Source organism: Calonectris borealis, chromosome 4, assembly GCF_964195595.1.
Source record: "Calonectris borealis chromosome 4, bCalBor7.hap1.2, whole genome shotgun sequence".
NCBI lineage: Eukaryota > Metazoa > Chordata > Aves > Procellariiformes > Procellariidae > Calonectris > Calonectris borealis.
The window spans coordinates 2671973-2693680 of record NC_134315.1 but is presented as its reverse complement, the minus strand read 5'-3'; the positions used below and the strand labels follow the sequence as shown (position 1 = coordinate 2693680).

At 40.7% G+C, this 21708-nt stretch overlaps 1 protein-coding gene across 10 annotated transcripts in view; it reads left to right on the top strand.

The window, feature by feature from the left end:
• Positions 1–21708, top strand: part of ATRN (attractin) — a 152834-nt gene that overhangs the window by 32470 nt on the left and 98656 nt on the right. For all 10 annotated transcript variants that reach the window (XR_012673402.1, XR_012673404.1, XR_012673400.1 and 7 more), the window contains exons 2-7: positions 1821–1904; positions 5845–5958; positions 15434–15562; positions 17581–17786; positions 19661–19823; positions 21200–21290. Coding sequence is in view for 4 of the 10 variants with exons in the window: in XM_075148372.1 (XP_075004473.1) it covers positions 1821–1904; positions 5845–5958; positions 15434–15562; positions 17581–17786; positions 19661–19823; positions 21200–21290 (787 nt within the window). In the remaining 6 variants the exon portion in view is untranslated. The remainder of the gene's footprint in view (positions 1–1820; positions 1905–5844; positions 5959–15433; positions 15563–17580; positions 17787–19660; positions 19824–21199; positions 21291–21708) is intronic.

Genomic DNA, 21708 nt, shown 5'->3' with positions numbered 1-21708 from the left:
GAACGTCTGATCTTGCTTCCTTCTCTTTTCTGCCAAATTTGATTTTGCAGAATGTTTTTGTTTTACTGAAACAGTGTTTTAAGTAGGACGACTTAATTTTGCCAGAAGGCTGTGATTTGCTCCAGCCACGTGCCGACGATGGAGTATATAACCTCCGTAGGTAGGAATCCTGTTTCAGGTGCCAGTATGTGCTCCGCCAGAACGTCGTGTCTGGGCATCTTCAGATACTACTTCCATTTGATGTCATCCTTCCCTGGTAATTTATTTTCAACTGGTTCTGCTATATTTCAGCTATTTGTTAAAACCAATCTGGAATATTTTGACTAATGCGTGTGAGATGGGAACGTGTATCCGAACAGTCTGGCTCTTGGTTTTGTCTTCTGCCCATGCGTGCTCCTACCGTTCTCCATGCTAAGGCAGAAGATGTAGAATCTTGGTGCCTGTTTTCTGGGAGCCCAAGTGATGTATCAGAGCTGCTGCCCCAAACTCCTGGTAGATCTGTCTCCCTCAGCCTTGATGAAGTGTGATTGTCTTCTCTGTTGTCCATGGTCTTTGAAGAAAACATACCCTGTTAAATTCTATGGAAAGGAGAAGTTACAGCTGCAGCCAGTAGATTGCTACCTTCATTTGGTCTTACAGTTTGGTTGTGCTTGGTTGTCACATTTCGAGTAGGAGTAATGGAAATGTGAAAGCAGGTTTTGCACAGCTTTGCTCACTCTTTCCAGTACCTGTATTCATGCTCATTACAAGTAATGAGCATTGCAAGTAATGAGCATGAATATCAATTTCCTTTGTACCACAACAAAGGGTTAAGCGTAGTTCTGAAATCTGTTGCGAACTTTTCATCAAAACACCCTTCTAAGCTCCAGACTGGGTTTGCTGCTCTTTGTTTGGACATCCCTGCAAGCAGTGTCTAGACAAATGCAGTTGTCTAGAATTTGCACTGTACAATGTTTTGCAGATGTTGACAAAAATGAGTCCTTTGCTGGCTTTGTTCCCTTCTCTCTTTCAGTGGCATCTTGAATTTTTAATGCTTTTAAGTGCTAGCATTCATTGAGTGTCCTGGGATGAATGATTCCAACTGTACTTTCTGCTTTTACATCCTTCTCCAGAGTCTTCTGCTACAGTCAAGTTGTCACCACCTGTTTGTAGGTGCAGAGGGGTAGGGATGTTCATAGGGTAGTCCTGGCACCGTTCTGGCAGGACCACTCAGCCCTTTGACTTGGATCACTTAACATGGGATGGCACGGGGATGGGAGCACGCTACCGAAGGTGGGGGATGGCTGGAACTGCCATGCTCTGGAGTTGTCCCAAGTTTTGCAGCCCTTGATGCCTGAGGAGTTAAGGTCTTTCTTTGCACTAGAGGGTTATGGGCATCAGTCCTCCGTTCAGGAGGTTGTCAAGGACTTTGTGAAGAGTCATATACAGAATGGGTAAGAGGTCGCACCGTGGACTTCATCTGAACTTCATGCAAGAATTGTGTAGTTTGTGTTTAGGAATAATTTTAGCTTTTCTGTTAGGGAATTCCTTTTGCTGGTTATGTGGTATATACATATATATGGATTTGAAACCATACCATCGATCTGATAGAGAAACCATCACTCTCAACTGTCGTTCTTTAAGGACAATTGTCAGAAGCATGTACAGAGAGTTTAACGGTAGAATCCCAGTTGCCCGATTGTTTTTGTTGCATCGTTGGTTTGTTTGTAGTGGCTCTTAAGTAAATAAAAATCTAATGATGGATCCTCTAAATTAGGAAATCCTTTTTGAATGTTTAATACCACTGGAAACTAATGCTTGTCTTTATTTTTTATTTACAGACTCACTGGACCTTCAGGGTATGTCACGGATGGGCCTGGAAATTACAAATACAAAACAAAATGCACCTGGCTTATTGAAGGAAGGTGAGTGTAGTAAGCATCTTGGGTTTTAGTGTTGCTTATTGTGACTTTTAGGTGAGGTTTATCTGTGTTGAGTATTTTTAGATCTCGTGATTCTTTTTTGCTATTCTTAAAACTAGATAGGGTAGCACTTAGTTATTCTTGGTAAATAAGTTTTTGGTTTTTTGTGCAACTGAGCCCTCCAGACTGACTTCAGAATTAGAGGTTTCCTGTGTAAAATACCCTTCGTGTTGAAACTGCATGTGGAAAATGAAAATAAATGCATTTGTGTAAATAAATAAAAAATTATGAATTATGTAACTGTTATCATATTGGTCCACTCAGATGTTTGGATTCACGATGTATGGGACTTTTTGGCTGTATGAAAAAAATAGAGCAAACTCTATTAAAACCCTTATTCATGAAGAATCAGTTTCTGTAATGATGCACTTCAGATGCTTATTTACTCACTAGGCTATGAGGACTTCGGAGGGACCATTGACCTTTTTTGCAAAGGTCTGCTAAACTGTGAGAAGTCCCTCGGACCTCTTTCCCCTCATTTCCCTATTCTTCCTGTATTTGATCCTTATATTGCTTATAGTGATTTCTTGCAGAGATTTTTAGGAGTAGCGTATTTAGTGCATATCCTCTGACTGTCATCTGATTGATGGTACAGCAGTTCAGAGCATCTGACTTGTTGAAATATATTTTTCATAGTACCAAGCTGATGCCAGGACTGTAAAATCAATTTTTTTAGTCTCTAAAACTTTGCACAGTCAATGATGATGCTGTGTGTTAACAGCTATGCATTAAGTCACGTTCCATACTGTTCCCTGAATCTGTAAGTAGAGAGGTTTGTGAATTGGAGCAAGTCATGTGAGAGCATGAACTTGCATTGAACACCTGCAAGCTGAGGTCTCTTGGCATCTTGGAGGATCAGAACTTACTAAAAGCCCAGAGTACGCTTTTCTGTAGTCTTCTCTCTGTTTGGGAGGTCTGATGAGTGCAGGGGGGAATTGGTATTGACTTCATCTGCTTCAGACATTTATTTTGGATGAGTAAGTTAAATGCCTAAGCTCCCAAGATATTCCAAGGTGAGGGCTAAGCTGTTCCAGAGAGCCATCCAGAACACTGAAATTGGGAGCCTACCACTCACTATTAACTATATAAGGAACCCAGTTTTTTAATGTGGTTAAGATCAAAAGTTAGATGCTCTAAGTGGCAACACCTCTTAATTTTTGTGGGTAATAAAATACAACTGCAGACAGTGTGGAATTACAAATAATTAAAAAGATGTTTTGCAAGAATGTTACTGCAGACAAACCAGCCTCAGCAATTCCAGTACAGCCAGCTTAACCCTCATAACTTCTTTTTCTAAAGGATAATGTGACTCATGTTTTTATCAGAAGTGAAGTGCTGCTCATGGGTCCCCGATAATGTCACTATAACTGCTCCTTCAGCCTTTGTTTGCTAGTACTGAGAGGCTTCCTAGAGAACTATCACTTCATGGGGTTTGAAGTGAGATCTTACAGGTGTACAAAAATGTTCCTCCTTCTTTCGTAGTCAGACATTTAAGTTGGTGTCCTTTTCTTGCTTCTGATTGTTTGTACCCTGCTGTCAGAGGATGGTGGTAAACAGAAGGGAGATAATCACGCTGATTAAAACAGCTGAAATATGCACCCTTGTGAAAATAGCCCAAGCTCTCTGCCAAATATGAAACTTCCAGAGAGATCTGGACTTGGAAAACAGCATCTGCAAAGCTGTTAAATTCTGCTGAATGTCCTCACCTCGTTGCTACCATACTGGTATGTGGAGGGCTTTTGAGGTTAGCAAGTAAAGGTGCAATTGAAGATGCTAGATAAATTCAGATGTAACATAAGCCATGTGTTCCTTACTGTACTCATTTCCTTTTTGCACCGTTCCTGGCTCTTCTTGTCTGGTGTCTGTCCTGTGTCCTCATCCCGAGGGTGTCCTTTTCATTTTTCCCCAGGAGCATGAGATAAGGCAGATGAGATCCAGCCTGCTGAGGATCCTGTCTGAGGCAGAACCTGTAGCCATGTGCCTTGCAATTCTGCAAATGAGCGCTGACTGTTAATGAGTTGTTAGCCATAGCAAAGATAATCTCTTTCTTTTTGTTCTTGGTCTAAAGCTTTTATTGATTAAGTATTTCTTTCTGTTCTACAGCTGTCAGACCGTTAAAATAGAAGCAAACCCCCTACAATTTCATAGGCTGCTCGGTTTTGAAACGATGAGTACTCTTTGTACCTTTTCTTTAAGCAGGACATTATCCTTGAGTTACACCTGCTGCTTTTTTTCCAAAGGCCTGGAGTAGATCATTGTGCCTATCAAAAAATACTCTTTTGCAGAATAATTCCCTAAAGAATTCCCCTTCTGTGGGAAGGAAGGACTCTGTGGCAAGCTAACATTTTTATTAATTTATTTGATTAGGATGAACAAGGATTTAATCTGAACCTGAGGGTAATGCTGTTGAAGAGATCCTAATCACTTGCATCTATCCTTTCAACAGCTACAGCTGTGGGTAGGAAAAAGCAGTGCTGCTGTAGATTCACTTTCTTTTTATCTCGGGGTCCAAGCACAATGTTAGTGGCGTTTTCATCCTCCTTGAGCTGAGCCCTGAATGAGATATCTGCTGTGGCTTCTGTGTGATTCTCTTTAGATGATCTTTGCATAATAGCCATGAAACTAATGGTATCTAAATGTACGTTACTTGGTTATGGCTTAGTGAGCATCTTTTGTGTATGGAGTGAAAGAAATGCTGATGTGTTTTGGTGTAGGAACTACTGTTTCCGTCCCCACATCAACTAAGTAAAACCTTTTTCCTGCTGATATATCTCAGATCAGGCTCCTTGATAGTCTTCTCCTGACTTAGTAAGTCAACAGAGTAGCCTCTTCTTGGCCGGTGGTGTTAACATCAGGGTGTGCTGGGCCCGCTGCATTCAGGTGGAAGACAGCAAGTCTCTTCCCAGCACTTGCAGCTCGTTCATTCTCAACTGGTTCCAGTATTTTTTGTAACGCATCTCCAGAAGAAAGTCAAGCAAGCTGGTTAGCATTTGTAAGGAATGAGGGGCAGCGAGGGGCAGTTACTGCATCTTGACAGTCCAAGTAATAACCAAAGACCTTCCTTTTGGTAAAAGGTAAAGCCCCAGGGCCTCCCATTCTGTCAAAGATGGGTCTCCTCTCCATTCTCTTGACCTGTTTTCTCCAGCTCCCAGAAGGTGGTGAGCAAGACTGAGAATTTCTTTAGTTAGCATCCACTAAGGCATATTTCCAATTTCCAGTTTGAAACGGCTTCCCTCAGGAGGGCCATCCTGCAGTACGGCACAAGTAATAGAGTAATAGAAGAAGGATTTCTGCCAGCTTCTGGGCAAGGAAGTAATCTCAGGCCATCATAATCTGGAGAAAATTCCTTGAACAAGAAGAATAGCTCTGGTTAGTTCCCTGATGGTGGCTGTGATTCTTCATAGAATCGTAGAATCCTTTAGGTTGGAAAAGACCTTTAAGATCATTGAGTCCAACCGTAAACCTAACACTGCCAAGTCCACCACTAAACCATGTCCCTGAGTGCCACATCTCCACGTGGATGTATTGTCTGTGTAGATTTTCCATGCTTACCCTTCAAAGCCCTGTCATTAGGGGAGTCAGTACTGGTAAAGAGCAGAGGGTTGGCAGTGCCTGTTCTTCAATTTCTGCCATTGGTGGTGGGGAAAAGTTTAAGGACACAGTTTTTCTGACCGTAAAGAATCTGTTGCGTAATACCAGGGGAGCGTGCACACCAAAAAAGAAAGCCACAGCATGTTTGATGCATCTACAGTTACGCTAAGTCACACAGTTTTAGTCTTGTTTAGAGAGGAGCTTCACACTGGAGGAGTTTGTTGGAGGGACTTTGCCACGTGTGTTGGTGTGTCGAGTGGCTAATTACAAATTTTTTTTTTTTTTTTAACAGGCCAAACACAATCCTCAGGCTTCGATTCAATCACTTTGCCACAGAGTGCAGTTGGGACCACTTGTATGTGTATGATGGAGATTCAATTTACGCTCCCTTACTGGCAGCTTTTAGGTAAGTTCCCCTTGGTAAGAATCTAGCTGTACGCAATGGTGTTTCTTTAACATGAAGCCTGAATCAAATGTGGCTTCTAGCAGTATAAATATGTTCCAATAATCTAAATATGTAATACTGCAAATACAGCACATATAGCAAGTGTCCTTTTGTGCAGTCAGTGTCAGCATAAACAATTAAGGAGTTGTTTTTGCTTTTACAATGAACAAATCATGTTACTACACTGTAGCATGTAAGTATGATGTTTTCATTTCCAAATCCTGATTATTTGAGAGACAAAAAATTATTGTCATCTGTTTGAGCTTGAGATGATTTGATATGCAGGCTCCTTCCAAAGTAGAAAACTGCCTCATTTATCAGGTTTGAACATGACTTAAGTTTAACTCATAGTATGTCCATGCTGACAGAAGGCAAAAGCCAACTCATCAACACTGCAGACGTGTAGGTCTCGTAGAACTATGTATATCCTTATGCACCTTAAACTGTAAATTTTTTAAACTCTTTGGAACATGTTCAGAAACAACAACGATGGGTCAGACAACCTTGTAAAAACGTGTAAAAATATCTGTTCTTCTGATGGATGACTGGTATTTGGCTCATCTGTCTGAGGTGAGAGACTAATTTGTGGATGCTGGTTAACAGTTGACATTTCACGAAGAGACCTAAATATAACTTGTGCGTTTATGTACTTTAGTTTTGCAGTGACAAGCACTACCTTATGTTTTCTATTCTTTTAGCTGAAATGAGGAAAATAATCCCAAGTTGTGTATGGAAAAACTAATGGTTCCCTTTGGACTCTGCTTGTTCCAAGTGTCTGCTTAACTATTTCCAGAATTAACCTTCTGCTGTGCTTCCCTTCATTTGTGAAATGAAGTTCTAAAAATACTTCATGTTTCTTCTAAAAAAATCCTTGTAATCTCTGTGAGAGAAGATCAGCATAGGGAAAAAAAAGTTGATAAAAAAATTTAAAAACATCACATGGTTATTTTTTGTCTTCAACTGAGAATGCAGAGTTGTTTTGTAGTGAAAGAATGCTTCCTGTAAACCTTCAGACTAACCTGAGCTCAAAACAGGACACACAAATGAATTATTATGTTATTCTCACCGCATCTGAAGAAGAAAAAACCTTCTCTCTTCTAAAAACCTCCAAAAACCTGGAAGTGCAACCTGGAAGCATTCTCCTGGTATCATGCACCGAATTGATATGCAGGAAGAAGAAGAAATGTCATCTTGACTCATAGTCATTTTGCTCTAATCGAGCTAATTTTTAATATGCTGTTGAAAAGGTGAAATGATCATGATTTGTGCCTGCAGTTTCTTGTCTGTTTCCCAAAAATTAATAGGCTTTTTAAATTGAGGTTATAAGTAGTTCACAGCATTAACAATTATGGTTCAGACTTTAAAATCATCTGTAAATCACTAGGAAGTCTGTGCCTGAGGACAAGCAAGCGTGAGCTTAATACAATAACATTTTTGAGGTAGGAAAAAAATTAAATTATTTTTTTAATTGCTTCTTTAGATGACATTTGAATTTAATCTTCATTAGTAGCGAGCTGTGTTGTTCAGTAAACCAAGTTCAGGAAATAGCAGATGCTTCTAATTGTGATGAAGTGCAAAAAAGCAGCTGTTGAAAAATACCTTTCTGTGATACAAAAATAGATGCATTAGAATTTTTCAAGAGCAGTGTTCATATTTGATCTCTTTTCTTGGCTTATGTTTAATTTTAATATTAACCATAATCATATTTCACTCTTCACTATTTTTGCACCGTGCCAGGGGATTTGCAAGATTGAGCTTTGTACATTGGACTGTAAACTTCTGGAGTTTGTTGATAAACACTGTAAATTCCTCCCTCTCTAAAGCTCAGTTTTTGTTACCTCCCTGGCTTTTTACAGCAGTTGCCTGAGCCCTCACTTCCTTCACTGATTTGTTTTCTTCACCTTCTCATGCTCGCTTATGTTTGTTCACAATATTGTATTTACCTGGAATATAAGATGATGATCTTGGAAAACCTCAACACTGCACTACGAAGAAACTTTAAATTGGTTTTATCAATTTTTAACTGGGATAAATATTTGCATAATGCAAACATTTACACAGCGCAAATGTCTGCATAAACTGTTTACTAAACTCCTCGTAGTGTGAGTGCCCCCAGGGCCGTCCGGTCCTGTACATTAAGCCTTCTTTATATTAAGCAGGGTTGGAAATATCTTTGCTGGTTTATAGTTGTGATCATAGGCAACATGGGACTGTATAAGTGTGCTGCTTCAAAAATGCAATAAAAGAATGTGGAGGAAACAGAAATCCAGCGTGTTTGTCTGCACAGAATGAAGAAATCTGAAGCAGATAAACTACACTCATCTGTGAACTTTGTTGGTTGTGTTTTTAACTTTACTCCACGTTAAACATTTACTGGAGCTGCTTTTGCCCCTTTATTTTCATTTTGCGCTGGTTGGCGGGGGGTGTTTTCCTCTTCAAAAACAGTCGTTCTTTTGCAAGACCTCTGGCCGTGGCTCTGCCCTTGGCGCTGGGGGTGAGACCACTCGGAAGCGCCTCGTGGTTCCTATCAGGTGCCAGATGGATGGTCATGGTGGCAGCCCTGACAGCCGGCAGCGGCTGCCCCACGGTCGCTTGCTGAGCTGGCTGCTCTGCGGTGCCTCCACATGAGGTCTCGTACCCTCAGACAACAGGAGCAGCTCACCTTCCTTTCATTACTTGCAGGTGAATATGGCACTTGTACACCCAAATTTAACTCTACGGGGTGAGTTGGGTTGGAAGGGACCCTGGTCTGAGCCCTTACTCAAAGCAAGGCCAGCTTCAGAGTGGGATCAGGCCCTTGCTTGATGAGGCCCTTGACCTTGCCTGGTCAAGTTGTGAATTTCTCTTAAGGATGGAGATCTTGTTGATCCTCTGGGCCAGTGGTCCAGGGCTTGACCACCCTCATGGTTAAAAAAAAATTAACAACCACAACAAAAAATCTTATACTAATACCTAATCAGAACTTCCTTTGCTGTAGCTTGTCTCTGTTGCTTCATGTCCTTTTTCTGTGAATGTGTCTGGTGCCATCTCCTCTGTAATCTCTCCTTAGGTAGTCAAAGGCAGCAATTAGGTTTCTCTACATCTTCAGCCATCTCTCCTCCAGGCTAAACAAACCTCGCTCCTTCCGCCTCTCCTCATACATCATGTGGTTGTCCCCCTTCTGTTTTTTCCCTTCTATTCTCTCAATTCTTTGCCAGAAATCATAACCCATGTTGCTGCCATGGGCACACGCAACGGCGCTCTCTTTCTTCTGCTTTGTCCTCGGTGCCCTTCCTGAGCTAACCTGCAAACCCAGCTTAACCCCCACCATCGACTTGTCTTATATTGCTTAGAGCAAATGACCAGCTGATAACAGCAGGGGGGTTGCTAACGAGGATTAATTACACTGGGAAAGGTACAAACCACGTTGAGTTGGTACTATTTGTGTTACGAGAGTATCCAGAGGAGCTAATCAACTTAGAGCTGATGTTCTATAGATTTATAGGAAGAAACGCTCCTTGCCTCCCGCGCATATAGGCAGAGAACAAACTGCGAGTGTACGTGCTCTGTGTAAAAGTTGCCCAGAGAGGTGGTAGATGCCCCATCCCTGGGAACATTCAAGGTCAGGTTGGACGGGGCTCTGAGCAGCCTGATCTAGTTGGAGATGTCCCTGCCCATGGCAGGGGGGTTGGACTAGATGACCTTTAAAGGTCCCTCCCAACCCAAACCATGCTACGATTCTACGAAAGAAGACGAAGGGACTGTTTAACGCTTAAGTTTTATTGCTCTGTTTGCTTCAAAGCATGCGTTGGGTGACCTTCACTCATGTGCGTAACCAGGTTTTTGCCTATCGACGTTCTCGCCCTCCTCTGATGGAGCTGGCACTCAGCACGTAATCAACCATCACCTCCCAAATCAGTTTTTATTTTGTCTCCTGAGATAGGGGATGTATTATATTACGACTGTGTTGGACCGTGTTGCAATACTGTCATCATGCACGCACTCGGTTCCAGTCAGCAGTCCAGTTGACTTTTTGTTCTAGCAGCCTGTTGTCTAAGTATTTATTATTTTGCTTTATTTATTTTCTTTGGATGCACGATAACTTTTAGAGTATTTATTAGAATAAAAACAGTATAAGGTGAGGAGCAAATGTATTTGGGATTTTGCTAGAAATGTACCTGCTGAATGATGTTCCCTTGTTTACATTTACTCGTGAGCCTGTCAGTGAGCCAACTGATCCTTTGAATGCGTGAGAACTGATTAATCAAAATGTCTTTGTGGTAGAAAGTCAGATTTCTTAGAGAAATGTAAATGCATTGTATCAAAATTGCTTTTGTTCACTAAACCTGTAATCCCCTCCAAAAACATCAAATCAGTTTGACAAGATGGACAAAGAGAGTTTCTATTTTAGAGTTTTGAAAGGATAAATCCTCTGAATTAAATCGAGGCCTATAAAGGAAGCGTAGAGCAGAAAGTTTCTTCAGTTCTTCACTTTCTCAGTTCTTTTCTCTTAAACTGTTTCTGATGGACCAAAGAATAATATTTTGATTTTTTTTTTTCCTTCCCATTAATTCAAATATCCTGTAGTGAGCTTCACAGGTATTAAACAGGCATCAGACTTCAGGTTTTAAAAAAGGAAAAGGCATTTGCACCATGGCCGATAGTCTGGGCTGTCTCTCCAGGACTAGATACTAAAATAATTTTTTAACTTTTAAAGTTGTTCTTCTCTGTAATGGCAAAAAAGGTATTATTTCTTATGAGGCTTTTCAGTCCATGTTCTCTTGAAATATGGCTTTTACAGTCACACTCACCATGTGATATAATCGTTAAAAATTACTGAATGGCTCATGAGACACATTTTAATATGTTTATGATTTGTCCTCGCTCTGCTGGCTCCAGAAGGAAGAGCATCATGTAAGGACTGAAGAGGTTTTGGGGGCAAGCCCCCTTGATCCGGAGGCCCTGCGGGCAGGCGGGCTTGCCCTGTGCTGGTGCTGCAGCAGCTGGGTCTGTCTGTAGTGCAACGAGGGAAGATGGTTTCAAGAAAAATTGTACTTCGGGGTGTTGCCAGCTCTCAATAATGAGTCTTTTTTATTTTTGTAAGTGTCGTCATAATTGCTTTGTTTCCTTAAAAGTCCATATCTGGGAGTCATCTTGCTGCACAAGAATCTTGGTTTTTCCTTTAAGAAAATTAATTTTGAGATGTCTCCTTATTTTCACCCCTCCTTTTGAATTTTTTGGCATTGATTTATTTTTAGTCTCTTGTAATTTCTATTTTTGGTTTGTGGTTTTTTTTTTTTGTTTATTTTTACTGTTGTAGTCGTGCGTATGGTGATGTGCACGGACTGTTTTTTAATAAGGGAGAAAAGGTGTCATTTTGTATACATGTGTGTCCAGATGGGTCAAAGTATTTAAAAAGTAGAAGAGAATGGTTTCTCATTGCATTTCAATAGATTGAGAATCCAATATACTATCAATGTTTTGGTATCCTTTCACTTCTCTGTGATCTGTATTTTCTCCCTTTCCTTTCGTGGCTCCCATCTTCTTCCTTTTTGACTATTTTCTGCTCAGTAGCATCTTAACGCTTTTGATCTCTGCCACGCTGGCAGGTTGTGTCTCAGGAGAAAAGGATGAATACGCCATCACCGTGACGCTTGCATAGCAAATCAAGGAAAAGTCGTAGAGGAGATGCCCTTCGTTTTAAATAATTGCTATTTTTCTATGGTTAGGGGAGAGAGCAAGGCAGGCAGTGTGTGCAGGGCGGTAGAGAAGTCGGGTCTCCTGGAGATTGTTTTTCACTCTGCCACTGACTCTACAAATCCAGCACACAGAAAATAGAAGTTGTTTCAGGGCAAAACAGAGGTTTGCCTTTCAACGCCTAAGACATAGTGTCATTGGACAGCTTAGCTGAGTAGGAGTATTTATTTGCTTTGGAGTAGTGATGATTGCAAAATGTTTTGAAACCTTATAAAAAGAAGTAGAAGCGGTACATTGTGAAATAGGCTAATCTTGGCCAGAGTCAAGTCTCTGAGAGATTCTGGACTGTAGTTAAAAGGAAGTTTTGCGTAATCCTTTATCATTCTGATTCTGCCTATTGGATTTTTTTTTTTCATGCAGATAATGTAAATTCTGTTTGTGCTGGTTTATTCATAATGATGCTGTGCACACTTAATTTATTCATGGTTCTCGAGGTTCGACCTTTCAAGGACCTTATCGTTATCATTGTGTTGTGTTCTCTTCATGGCGTTCTCTGAACGAAATTACGATCTATCTATTAAGTTTCATCAGGCTGTTTTAAACTTGCGTAGGTGGGATAATGTCCTCCTTAGTATATTTACATACGAGTCATCAGAAAAAGATGGAAAGAAAGGAGCAAGCAGGAGACGTGGTGAGAGCACCTGCTACAGAGGTACCTGCGTTCTTCCCAAACAAATCCCCAAATCAAGATTTCTAAGGGAAAACAAATAATTGTCCTGTGCTAGTCCTTTTATTAGGAAGGGTTATTGGGGTGGGTTTTGTCTTCTCTCACTACTGCTATTCACTCTGCACTTTTTATTCTTTGCTGCCGTTGTTCTCCCCGCTCCAGGGCTTTCCAGTTAGATTGCTGTGTAATATCAGTGATAAGTGCTGCAAGAACAAGACTGAAGAAGAATAAATCAGAACAAAGGAATTTTCTCTTGTCCCTGAGCTGTACTTTGCCCTACCCTGAATTATATTCAGATGTCTGTTTTCCTGTGGCGGAGACATACCGTCCTGCAGTTTGCATTACAAAGGAAAACTATGAACCAAATAGCAAGGAGAAGTTTATTAGACTTTTTGTTCTTTGATGTTTCGGGAGACAGTCTTTTGGGAGAGATCATCTTCAGATCAGAAGTCTCAAATTTTAGAATGAAACAGGCACCTCTTACACACAGAGAAAAAGGCAGTGAATTTTGCCTTCTAACCCCAAATCCTTGAGATCTGAAAGAAGAAAAAATAATTGGCTTTCTCACAAGGAAATATTTATTGAGCTACATATCAGCAAATGTGCTGGAGTTGTTTAGCCAAAACATGGGATCAGGTTACTGCGTTTTCATGGCATGTTGGTAAAATGAAGGATATCTTTTTGTCCACAATAAGACTTGTTGTGCAGGAAGGGCTGTTGTACAGTTTGCAGATTTACCCCACCGTAGGCAAGACGTTCATCTGTAACTCTTGGTGCAAACACCCCCAACATCTATAGCAAAAGCTTTTGGAAAGGATCACTGGGCGTCTGTGTTATTCTTCGAGCACACCATTGTATTGTATCACACGGACAGAAAAATTCAGGTCACAAAAAACCACTTTACAGGCGATGTGAATGGGTTGCTGTGGATGGCTGTGAGCGTTTTCCTCGGGTGTAGAAACTCACTTACCCTGTCCTAGGGAACTGTCTTCAAATGCATTTGCTTTCTGTTCTGAGCAGATCTGAAAAGAGGAAAAGTAAGTTCTTTTCAGGGGGAAAAATTCTTTTCATCGTTGCTTTTTAGTCGATGGTGCCCTCGGATATTCAGAAGTCGCAGGGCATGAAACCAGGCTCGGCTGCTTTCCCAGGAGAGCTGCTGCCTGCCTCCAGCCCCGGAGCGGCCGGAGCTGCCTTCGGATCCCTGCCCGACATGCTCCGCTCTGGGGTTTGGAGTCTTTGCTTGTCAAAAAGCTTCGACTTAGCCTTTGAAAATAGAATGGAGGCTGGAGGAAAGATGGTTCTTTACAAGAAAAATAACAGCTGAGTATGAAAAAGTGGTGTTAGACAACGCGCTTTGCTTAGATGAAGGCTTTTAAAAAAATAAACTCAATAGACTTCAAATTTATGCTTCCTCTTATGTCTTTTGTATGAGGGAGGAATTGACAACTTTGTTTTGTTATTGCCAGGCTTGTGTTAAAAGAAGAATAAACATTGCCTTTCAGATACAAACCATTTTGTGCCACAGGTAAATAGGTAGTAGTTTCTCTTCTCAAGAGACATTTAGTCTCCTTTCCAGCTTACTCCAGGTATTTTGGCAGATCATTATATAAATCTGTACCGTGTCCAATCTCAAATACTGTAAATAGTCTTGTCCGCCGTCCTCCCTTCTTTCCACCACCCCTGGAAAACTAAAAGGCTGGAGGATCTAGCAGAACCTGGAAGGGTGTAGAGAAACAGCCAGAGGTCACCAGAAGAGTGAAGCAATGAATGAGGTGGGAATAGTGAGTGTGACAGCCTTTTGGGATAGAAAAGACAACAAATGTGGACGTGATGAGTCGGATGGAACTTTATGAAAGAGTGGGTGGCAGGAAGATGGTGAGTAAGGGTGATTGTACTTATCTCTCATAGTGGAGGAGCCCAAGAGGCATCGGTGGATGATCAGGCAGCAGACGTAAAGCGAGCGTAGGAAGTCCTTTCTCTGCCGTTGCGGAGTTAAATTGTCAACCTCCCTGCTGCAGATTTTCCAGGTGAAAAGGGTATAAATGGTTGAGAAAGGAATTAGATAAAAGCATGGATGAATGGTTTATTAAATGTGCTGACTTGGGTGCATTCTCCAGGTCAAAGTGCCTGAACTGTGGGTTTCTGGAAGTTGGATAACAGATCGCCAGAATGCTCCGTACTTGCTTTATTTGTCACAGTCTTTCCCAAGCATTTGCTGTAGCTCATAGTCAGGAGAAAATAGCAGGCTCCGTAGACGTTCAGTTTGGCTTGGTACAGCAGGTTTTGTGCTTTTGGGACACACTAATTTCTGTTTTCAAACATGCCACCTTGTTTTATTAATGGGTCCTGTTGAAATCATGGCAGAATAATAAGGGACGGAAAGTGGGTTTTGGTAAGAATAACTGGAGTTCTAGATGGCTTCAGGTTTATTCAGGTTAAATGCTTTTAATATACATTTATCTTTCAGAACAGCCAAGTTGATTACTTCAGGCTTTTCTATTTGCATTCCTTTCTGCAGCCATTCCTTCTTGTACATCAAAGTCGTGCATGTTGAGGGCAGCAGTAATGCTACTCTCGATAGCCTCAATATCCTAATTTGTCTGCACACGGTCACTATATTGCAGGTAATTAAGCCAAGCAAGAGAGATTAATAAACTGGTCGCTGAAGAATGTGGGTTTATCTTTCTGAGAGGGTCTTGAAGGTTCTTAAGCCTCGAGAATGGGGTTGTTTTGAGGGTTGGTTGAGTATGCATACTCACAATGTCGAGACATTTTTTTGAATATTTAAGGAGTTCTGTTGAAGAAAAACAATCTGATAACACTGTGCTATGAAAATGATCATTACGTTACACAAATTCATTATACTTCAAATAGATGCAGATAAATACCTTGCGTTTCAATTGTTTTATTAATACTGTTTCAATTGTTTTATTAATGCTGTTTCAATTGTTTTATTAATACTGATGCATTTATTATTGTTGCTTTGCTCCCTTTTATTTAACTTCTAACATTCTTTTTCTTTTCCTTTTCCAGTGGTCTTATTGTTCCTGAGAAAGATAGCAATGAAACAGTACCAGAAGTTGTAGCTACTTCTGGATATGCTCTTCTGCATTTCTTCAGTGATGCTGCCTATAATTTAACAGGGTTTAACATCACATATAAGTAAGTAGTACCACTCCAAAGTGATGTTGCAGGTTGAGCAAAAGGAGGTTTCCTCTTTTCTCAATTTTGTTTTTAAATAAGCAATTGCCATTGAAGCATGTAATTACGAGTAGATACTTGAATTTAGATTTTATCTTTATTATACCCTTGCAACGGCTAATAACTGTAATGTGCTCAGCATTAACTTCAGTTGTCAATTGTAAGCGTGGGCAAATGTTTGCTCAAAAAGACATCATATTATTTATTTTATGTTATTAGGCTTGATCATATTCATTCAACCAGAATTGATGTATGTTGTGCATGTGTGTGCTTTTATGCATTCTGCAGAGATAGTTCTGCACAAACACGCTTTTGCATAGGCACACACTTTTCACTTGGGACACTGGACTGTACCCACTGTTGAGGATCCTCAAGCAGTTTTCTTTGGGATGCTCTTTCTTATTCAGTCCTTAGATCAAATAGCTTAATCTGGCTCCTTTTTAGTCTGGAATGGTTTTGTTATGTTCTTTGGTTCATATTTTAAATATTATAGGTGGGTGCTTTCTGTTCGCTAACGTATGTTTAGTCCTCATTGGTAAGCTTTTTAAAAATAATTCCAGGGTACTCCCTAATTCATCGACTGCTTTTAAAAAGGTTTTGTTTTGAAGTAAATGATCTCCGTGTGGACATACTAGCAGAGATGGAATTTCTTGCTTCTGGTGGGGATCACGGGCTTTGAATTTTTTGCTCCTACAGATACAAATTATGTTTGTGCTGCACTAGCAGATTTTAATTTGGGTGTAACTTGCAGAAGTTCTCACCTATCTTTCAAAAAAATCAACTACAAAATCCTTGGTTGTAACTTGACTTTTTGCAAAACTGGAAGTTTTCCTTAAAATGATGTGCTTAATTTTTGAATACTAGTCTTGGTGCTTTCATCCCTATTAAGCACTTAAATATACAGTGGATTCTTCAAAAAATGTGGGGCATCCAGCACCCTTTGAAAGCTCCAGAAGAAGATGCGGAGCCTTTGCAGCTGAAGCGGTAGCATTGTCAAAGTCTGGCTGATACCATAAACCATGACACCATCTACCGCCGGCTGTCAGTATTGCGCCATTGCAGCACAATGGAGACAGTCTCTTAAAGAATAACCTGCCTTTTTTAAGTTCCTTTAAGATATTTTAATATTTCTTTAACTCTTCACTTTCTTGATCGTTTCAAACAATTTTCAAGTAGTGTTTCGTGTTTTGTTTCTTCTATGTGTTCTGGTCATTCAGTTTCCTCCTAACATTTTTGCAGAGAGTAGATAAAAGGGTGTATTTATTTCTTTTTAGTTTAACAGTCTTTATAGGTACTACTGGACATAGGTACTCGACAAACTCTTGTGAAATTATGGTCTTGGAGCTGGTGACTCCACCTGTTAGGTGACAGTGAGAATATTGGGTAGTAATCCCCATCTGTGAGTTATACTGGTTGATACACTGGAAAAAAACTGGAATTTGGAAATGAGTAGGGTCTCTGAATTTGGATCTTCACCAAGGATGTATCTGGTTTTGCCTCAGCTACATTGCAGATATTATAAAATCAGAAATGATTCAAAACAGGCACATCTTTGGCTTGGGATTCATCTCAAGTGTGTTCTCTTGGTAAGCAGATCCCAGAATAGCACTTAATTGTGAGTACTTTAAGTATAAATTGCACAGACACCACAAAAGCCTTAAGCGCTGATTAAATTCTTCACTTAGAATGGGCGTTTTAAGGCAATTCATTTGCATTACAAATGGCTAAAAGTAGTATTGATAATTTTTCGGAGGAGTTGTAAGTTTAACTCGTTAAGTGAGGCAGCTCTGTTGATGATAGAGAACAAATCTCTACAGGTCCATCACATCAGGTTCTAGATGAGCAGCTCTCATTGGTTTGTATGTTAACAAACAGCTGTATTAACTTTTGTTCAACATCACTCTTACATTCGTTAATAAGAGATATGGCTTGGGAGTCTGTTTCATTACTGACAAACCTTCTTTCCCTGATGTTCGCAGTTTCAATATGTGCCCCAATAATTGCTCCGGCCGAGGAGAGTGCAAGCTCAGTAACAGCAGCGATGCTCTTGAATGTGAATGTGCCAAATACTGGAAGGGAGAAGCTTGTGATATTCCCTACTGCACAGATGATTGTGGGGCGCCTGAGAGAGGGCTTTGCAACTTTAACGATACTAAGGCATGTTTGTGCTCTGCAGGCTGGCAAGGTAAGTCTCCTGATTAATATGGAGAAGCTCTTGGATGCCTTCTCTGTGTATGGCTCTTGCAGTTTAATTGGGAGTATTTGAGAATCTTCTGCTTGACAGGTATTAGCGTTTTCACTAGGAACAGAGTATCTAGCTTTTCATATCAAAAGATCATATTTCATTTGTAACAAATGCTTTTAAAAGCAACTCTGCTACCATACAAAGCAGTACCAACCTGCGGTGTGCAGGCATCAGATAAAAGCTTTAAACCTCATTCCTGTGCACCTACAGCAAATTTGAGCCTGGTGGCAGTAGTTAACCTGTTTGAACATAAAAATGCCTTGTTCTCATGTCCAGGTATGCTCGTCAGCCGTGACAGTCTTAGCAGCAGTTTGGACCAAACATACATGTTTCTTTTGCAAAGATACACTGACATGGAATAATTAGTCTTATATGAAATGCAACCAGCTACAGCACTGGCAGCATCTGCTACCACCACTCAGCTATGCTGCAAAAACAGACAGTGTGTTAGGCACTGTGGAAAGAATCCAGGTTAGCAAAATCAGCACCCTAAGGAGAATGCACTCAGTACTGAGGTGAGCACGTCTGCCTCTTAGGTATAAAACCAGCCACAGGTAATATACTTGATGGCTGGAAGAGCACATCCCCTTATGCAGTGCAGTGCTTCCTAATGCTTTTCTGGAGTCTCGTTGTGCAGTGACAGCAAAGGTGGGCTTATGTTTGCTCAATTTTTGGCCTACCCCTTTTTTTTCCCCTATCTTTCATTTCTGTAGCAGGTCAGTGTGTAAGGGAAAAAAAAACCCAAACCAAAACAACTCGCAAAAAAAAAAAAAACAAAACCAAAAGCCCCAATCAAGCCATAGCAGAATGAGATGCAAGCTGCACTCCCCTTTCTTATTCTGAAGCTTTTTTACATCTGAAAATAGTCACACTACCTCAGAAACCAGGAGTTTTTCAAGGGTGATAAACCAGATTCCAGTCTGCTTTCCTGAACTGGAGATTATTGCTGGTAGAAACTCAGCAAGAATGAGCAGATGCTGTCTCTTACAGTCAAGACCATAAGTCTGTTACACAGCGATTCACTTTTATGACTGCCTAAAGGCTGTCCTGATAAACCTATTCCCTTTTCAAGGCTTGAGCCTCTTCAGCAGGTTCTATGCTCTCTGTTGTCTGTAGTAACCCTATGCATGTGGATGGCTGTCACGGAGAAGAAGGGAGAACATCCTTGCAGCTTTTTACTTTGCTGAGACCTTGCTGCTTGCTGCTCCTCTTCTGCCACGCCATGGGGAACTGTGAAGAGAAGCCTGGCAGTGAAAAAGTTGGTTTAAGAGCAGCAGAAATATAGGAAAAAATAAGAAGTGAACAATTCACAAAAATATATTGCTGAGAAGGAGAGGAATGAAAAGAGGGAAAGACAGCTGTAGACCCTTGGGTTTTTATAGCATGCTGCTGAGCAGGTCTCCTGAAGCTTTTGCAGGTTGTGTTGGGGCTTCTATGGGCACATGGTAGCTAGATAAGTGCTGGAAGATAGCCTCTTAATGTGCAGTGGGAATGGGTCTGCACCGTGCCCCCCCCCTATAATCACAGCGGGGGAGAACAGAGCAGAGTGTCTGCTGCATCACTAATTCGTCTAGTCTGGAACTGCTTTTTAGTTCTGAAAAAAATTTTAAATTCGAAGTATGTGGTTACTGTTGGGAGATCGCACACCAGGTCCATCACAGATTGCTGGTGTGGGCAAGGAAACGAGGATCACGGCTTTCACCTGTTACCTGGCCATGCACCATCTTTGTCACCTGTGATGCAGGATATTGACCTCTAGCTGAAATACAGGCTTTGGAAAAAAGCAACTTAATTTTTAAACCTTATTTTCCCAGGTCCTGGCTGTTCAGTTCCTGCAAACCAGTCGTTTTGGACCCGGGAGGAATACTCTCTTCCAAAACTTCCTAGAGCATCTCACAAAACCATAATCCACGATAATAAAATGTGGATTGTTGGAGGCTATGTCTTCAATCATTCTGACTCTCAGAAGGTTTTAGCGTGAGTATAAACCTAGATAATGAAGTCTAAGTAGAGGAACTTAGATTTCAGAGTTATTTTTAGAAAATGCCATCTGACATGCTGTGCTTTGGCCTACACTCCATCTCCAGGGGAAAACAGCAGTAATAAAAACTTAGACTCGTGTCTGAGATGTGGGAAAATGCTGCTAAGGGGTGCTAATTTTGGAAAAGAAGCAGTGTAAGGTTCCTGATGTTCAGTGAATTTTTGATTCATCTGCTTCTGACAGCATTTAACTATTAACTATATATTTCTAGGCTAGCTTCTAAATTGTATCTGGCCTTGTATTAAAAGAGAGTGGGTTTGCTTCAGTGTTGTTAGCCCTTCCTTATATTGTATCTGTGTGACTTCAGAGTGTTTGGCTCCTTAATTAAAACATGCTGATTACTGTGCATGTTTATGCATAGTGGGTGGAATACCAAACAGGGAATGGCATTTAGAATGATGACATTTATACAATTAGGTGATGAGATTTAACAGTAACTAAGATATCAAATAATAATTGTGCACCTCACAGAAATCCCCCATAAAATACATTTCAGACTTCCTCTTGAGCTTGATAGGATTTGGGCAGATCTAGGCAAAAGCTGGATTTTTTCCCAGGGCTACCTGCATACCTTGCTTTCATGGACCTAAGCGAGAGCTGTGTGTTCTGCACTCATGTCCAGAGATAATAGTTCTTGTATGGGAAGTTAAAGAAGAGCTGAAAATGCACACTTAGTTGTAGAATAGTTGCTGATTACTTCCACAATTTACTCTCTCAAAGTCATGCCTGATTTTTCAACAGATACCCTGTGGCTTCATTGAATGCTTTCTCAGAGATGATTTTATCTTATAAGGCTGTAAGGCTGGCGAGTATAGTTCATTCTTTTATCTAAAAAGCCACAGGCCATTTTCAGGGCAAAGGGTTTATCTTGTTTCAAGTTCACAGAAAAAATACGCTTGAATGACAAAGACGTAATTAAAAAATGCCTTTCAAACACTGGCAGTTTTTTTTTTTTTTATCAAGTAGTTGGAACTTATTGGAGCTTAGTGTAAAGTTTTTCTGCTCTTTTGGGTGGATCATGTGGTGTAAGTTGTCATAGCTTAATAGACAATGCGTTAGCTCTTGGTTTTGCATGGGAAAGAAAACTCAGGGTAAAGCAAATCAATATGTGGACGTTAAGTAACACAGTAGGCTTTACTGGATTTTTTTAATCCATAAGTAGTCTGTGCATGCTTTGTGCATGCTGAAATCTTGGTATCTAGGACTTTTTTAAAATAAGATAATTTCCCACAAATCCTGGAAAGGACGACCAATAATTTTCTCAACTTTAATACCTACTTCTTGGAAAATTAATTCTCTTTTTCTTATACAGGTATGATCTTATTTCTGAAGAGTGGCTTTCACTGGAAAGCACTGTGAACTCAGTAGAGATGAGATATGGTCATTCGTTGGCATTACATAAGGTAAGCTCAGTGCTGCAGACTCACCTCCCGGCTGATTTCTTCCTTCTCTTCCCCTACACCCACCCCTTTCCACAGATCAGTCTTGCTTTGGGAGAAGCATTTCTCCTTCAAAGGCTTGTCCATGGATGTCCCAGTCTGTAATTGTACTCCCGGGGAGTCCTTGGACTCATGTCCTAGGAAGTCTGTGGTTCCTTTGCTTGTGTGTTCCTTCTTTGCCCTTTTCTCAGCGATTTTAAGGCTGACTGAGGTCAGTGAGTCCATTATTTCCTTCTTACTGTCTGTGCTTGCAAGACATGCCTGACGGCTGGAGTTCGCTGGAGTTCAGCTGGTTCCCCAACTGCCTTTTGTGTAGACCACACAAATATTTTTGAGCTCCGTTGTCCAAGGCACCAAAGCAGAGCTGGTGAATTAGGGATTT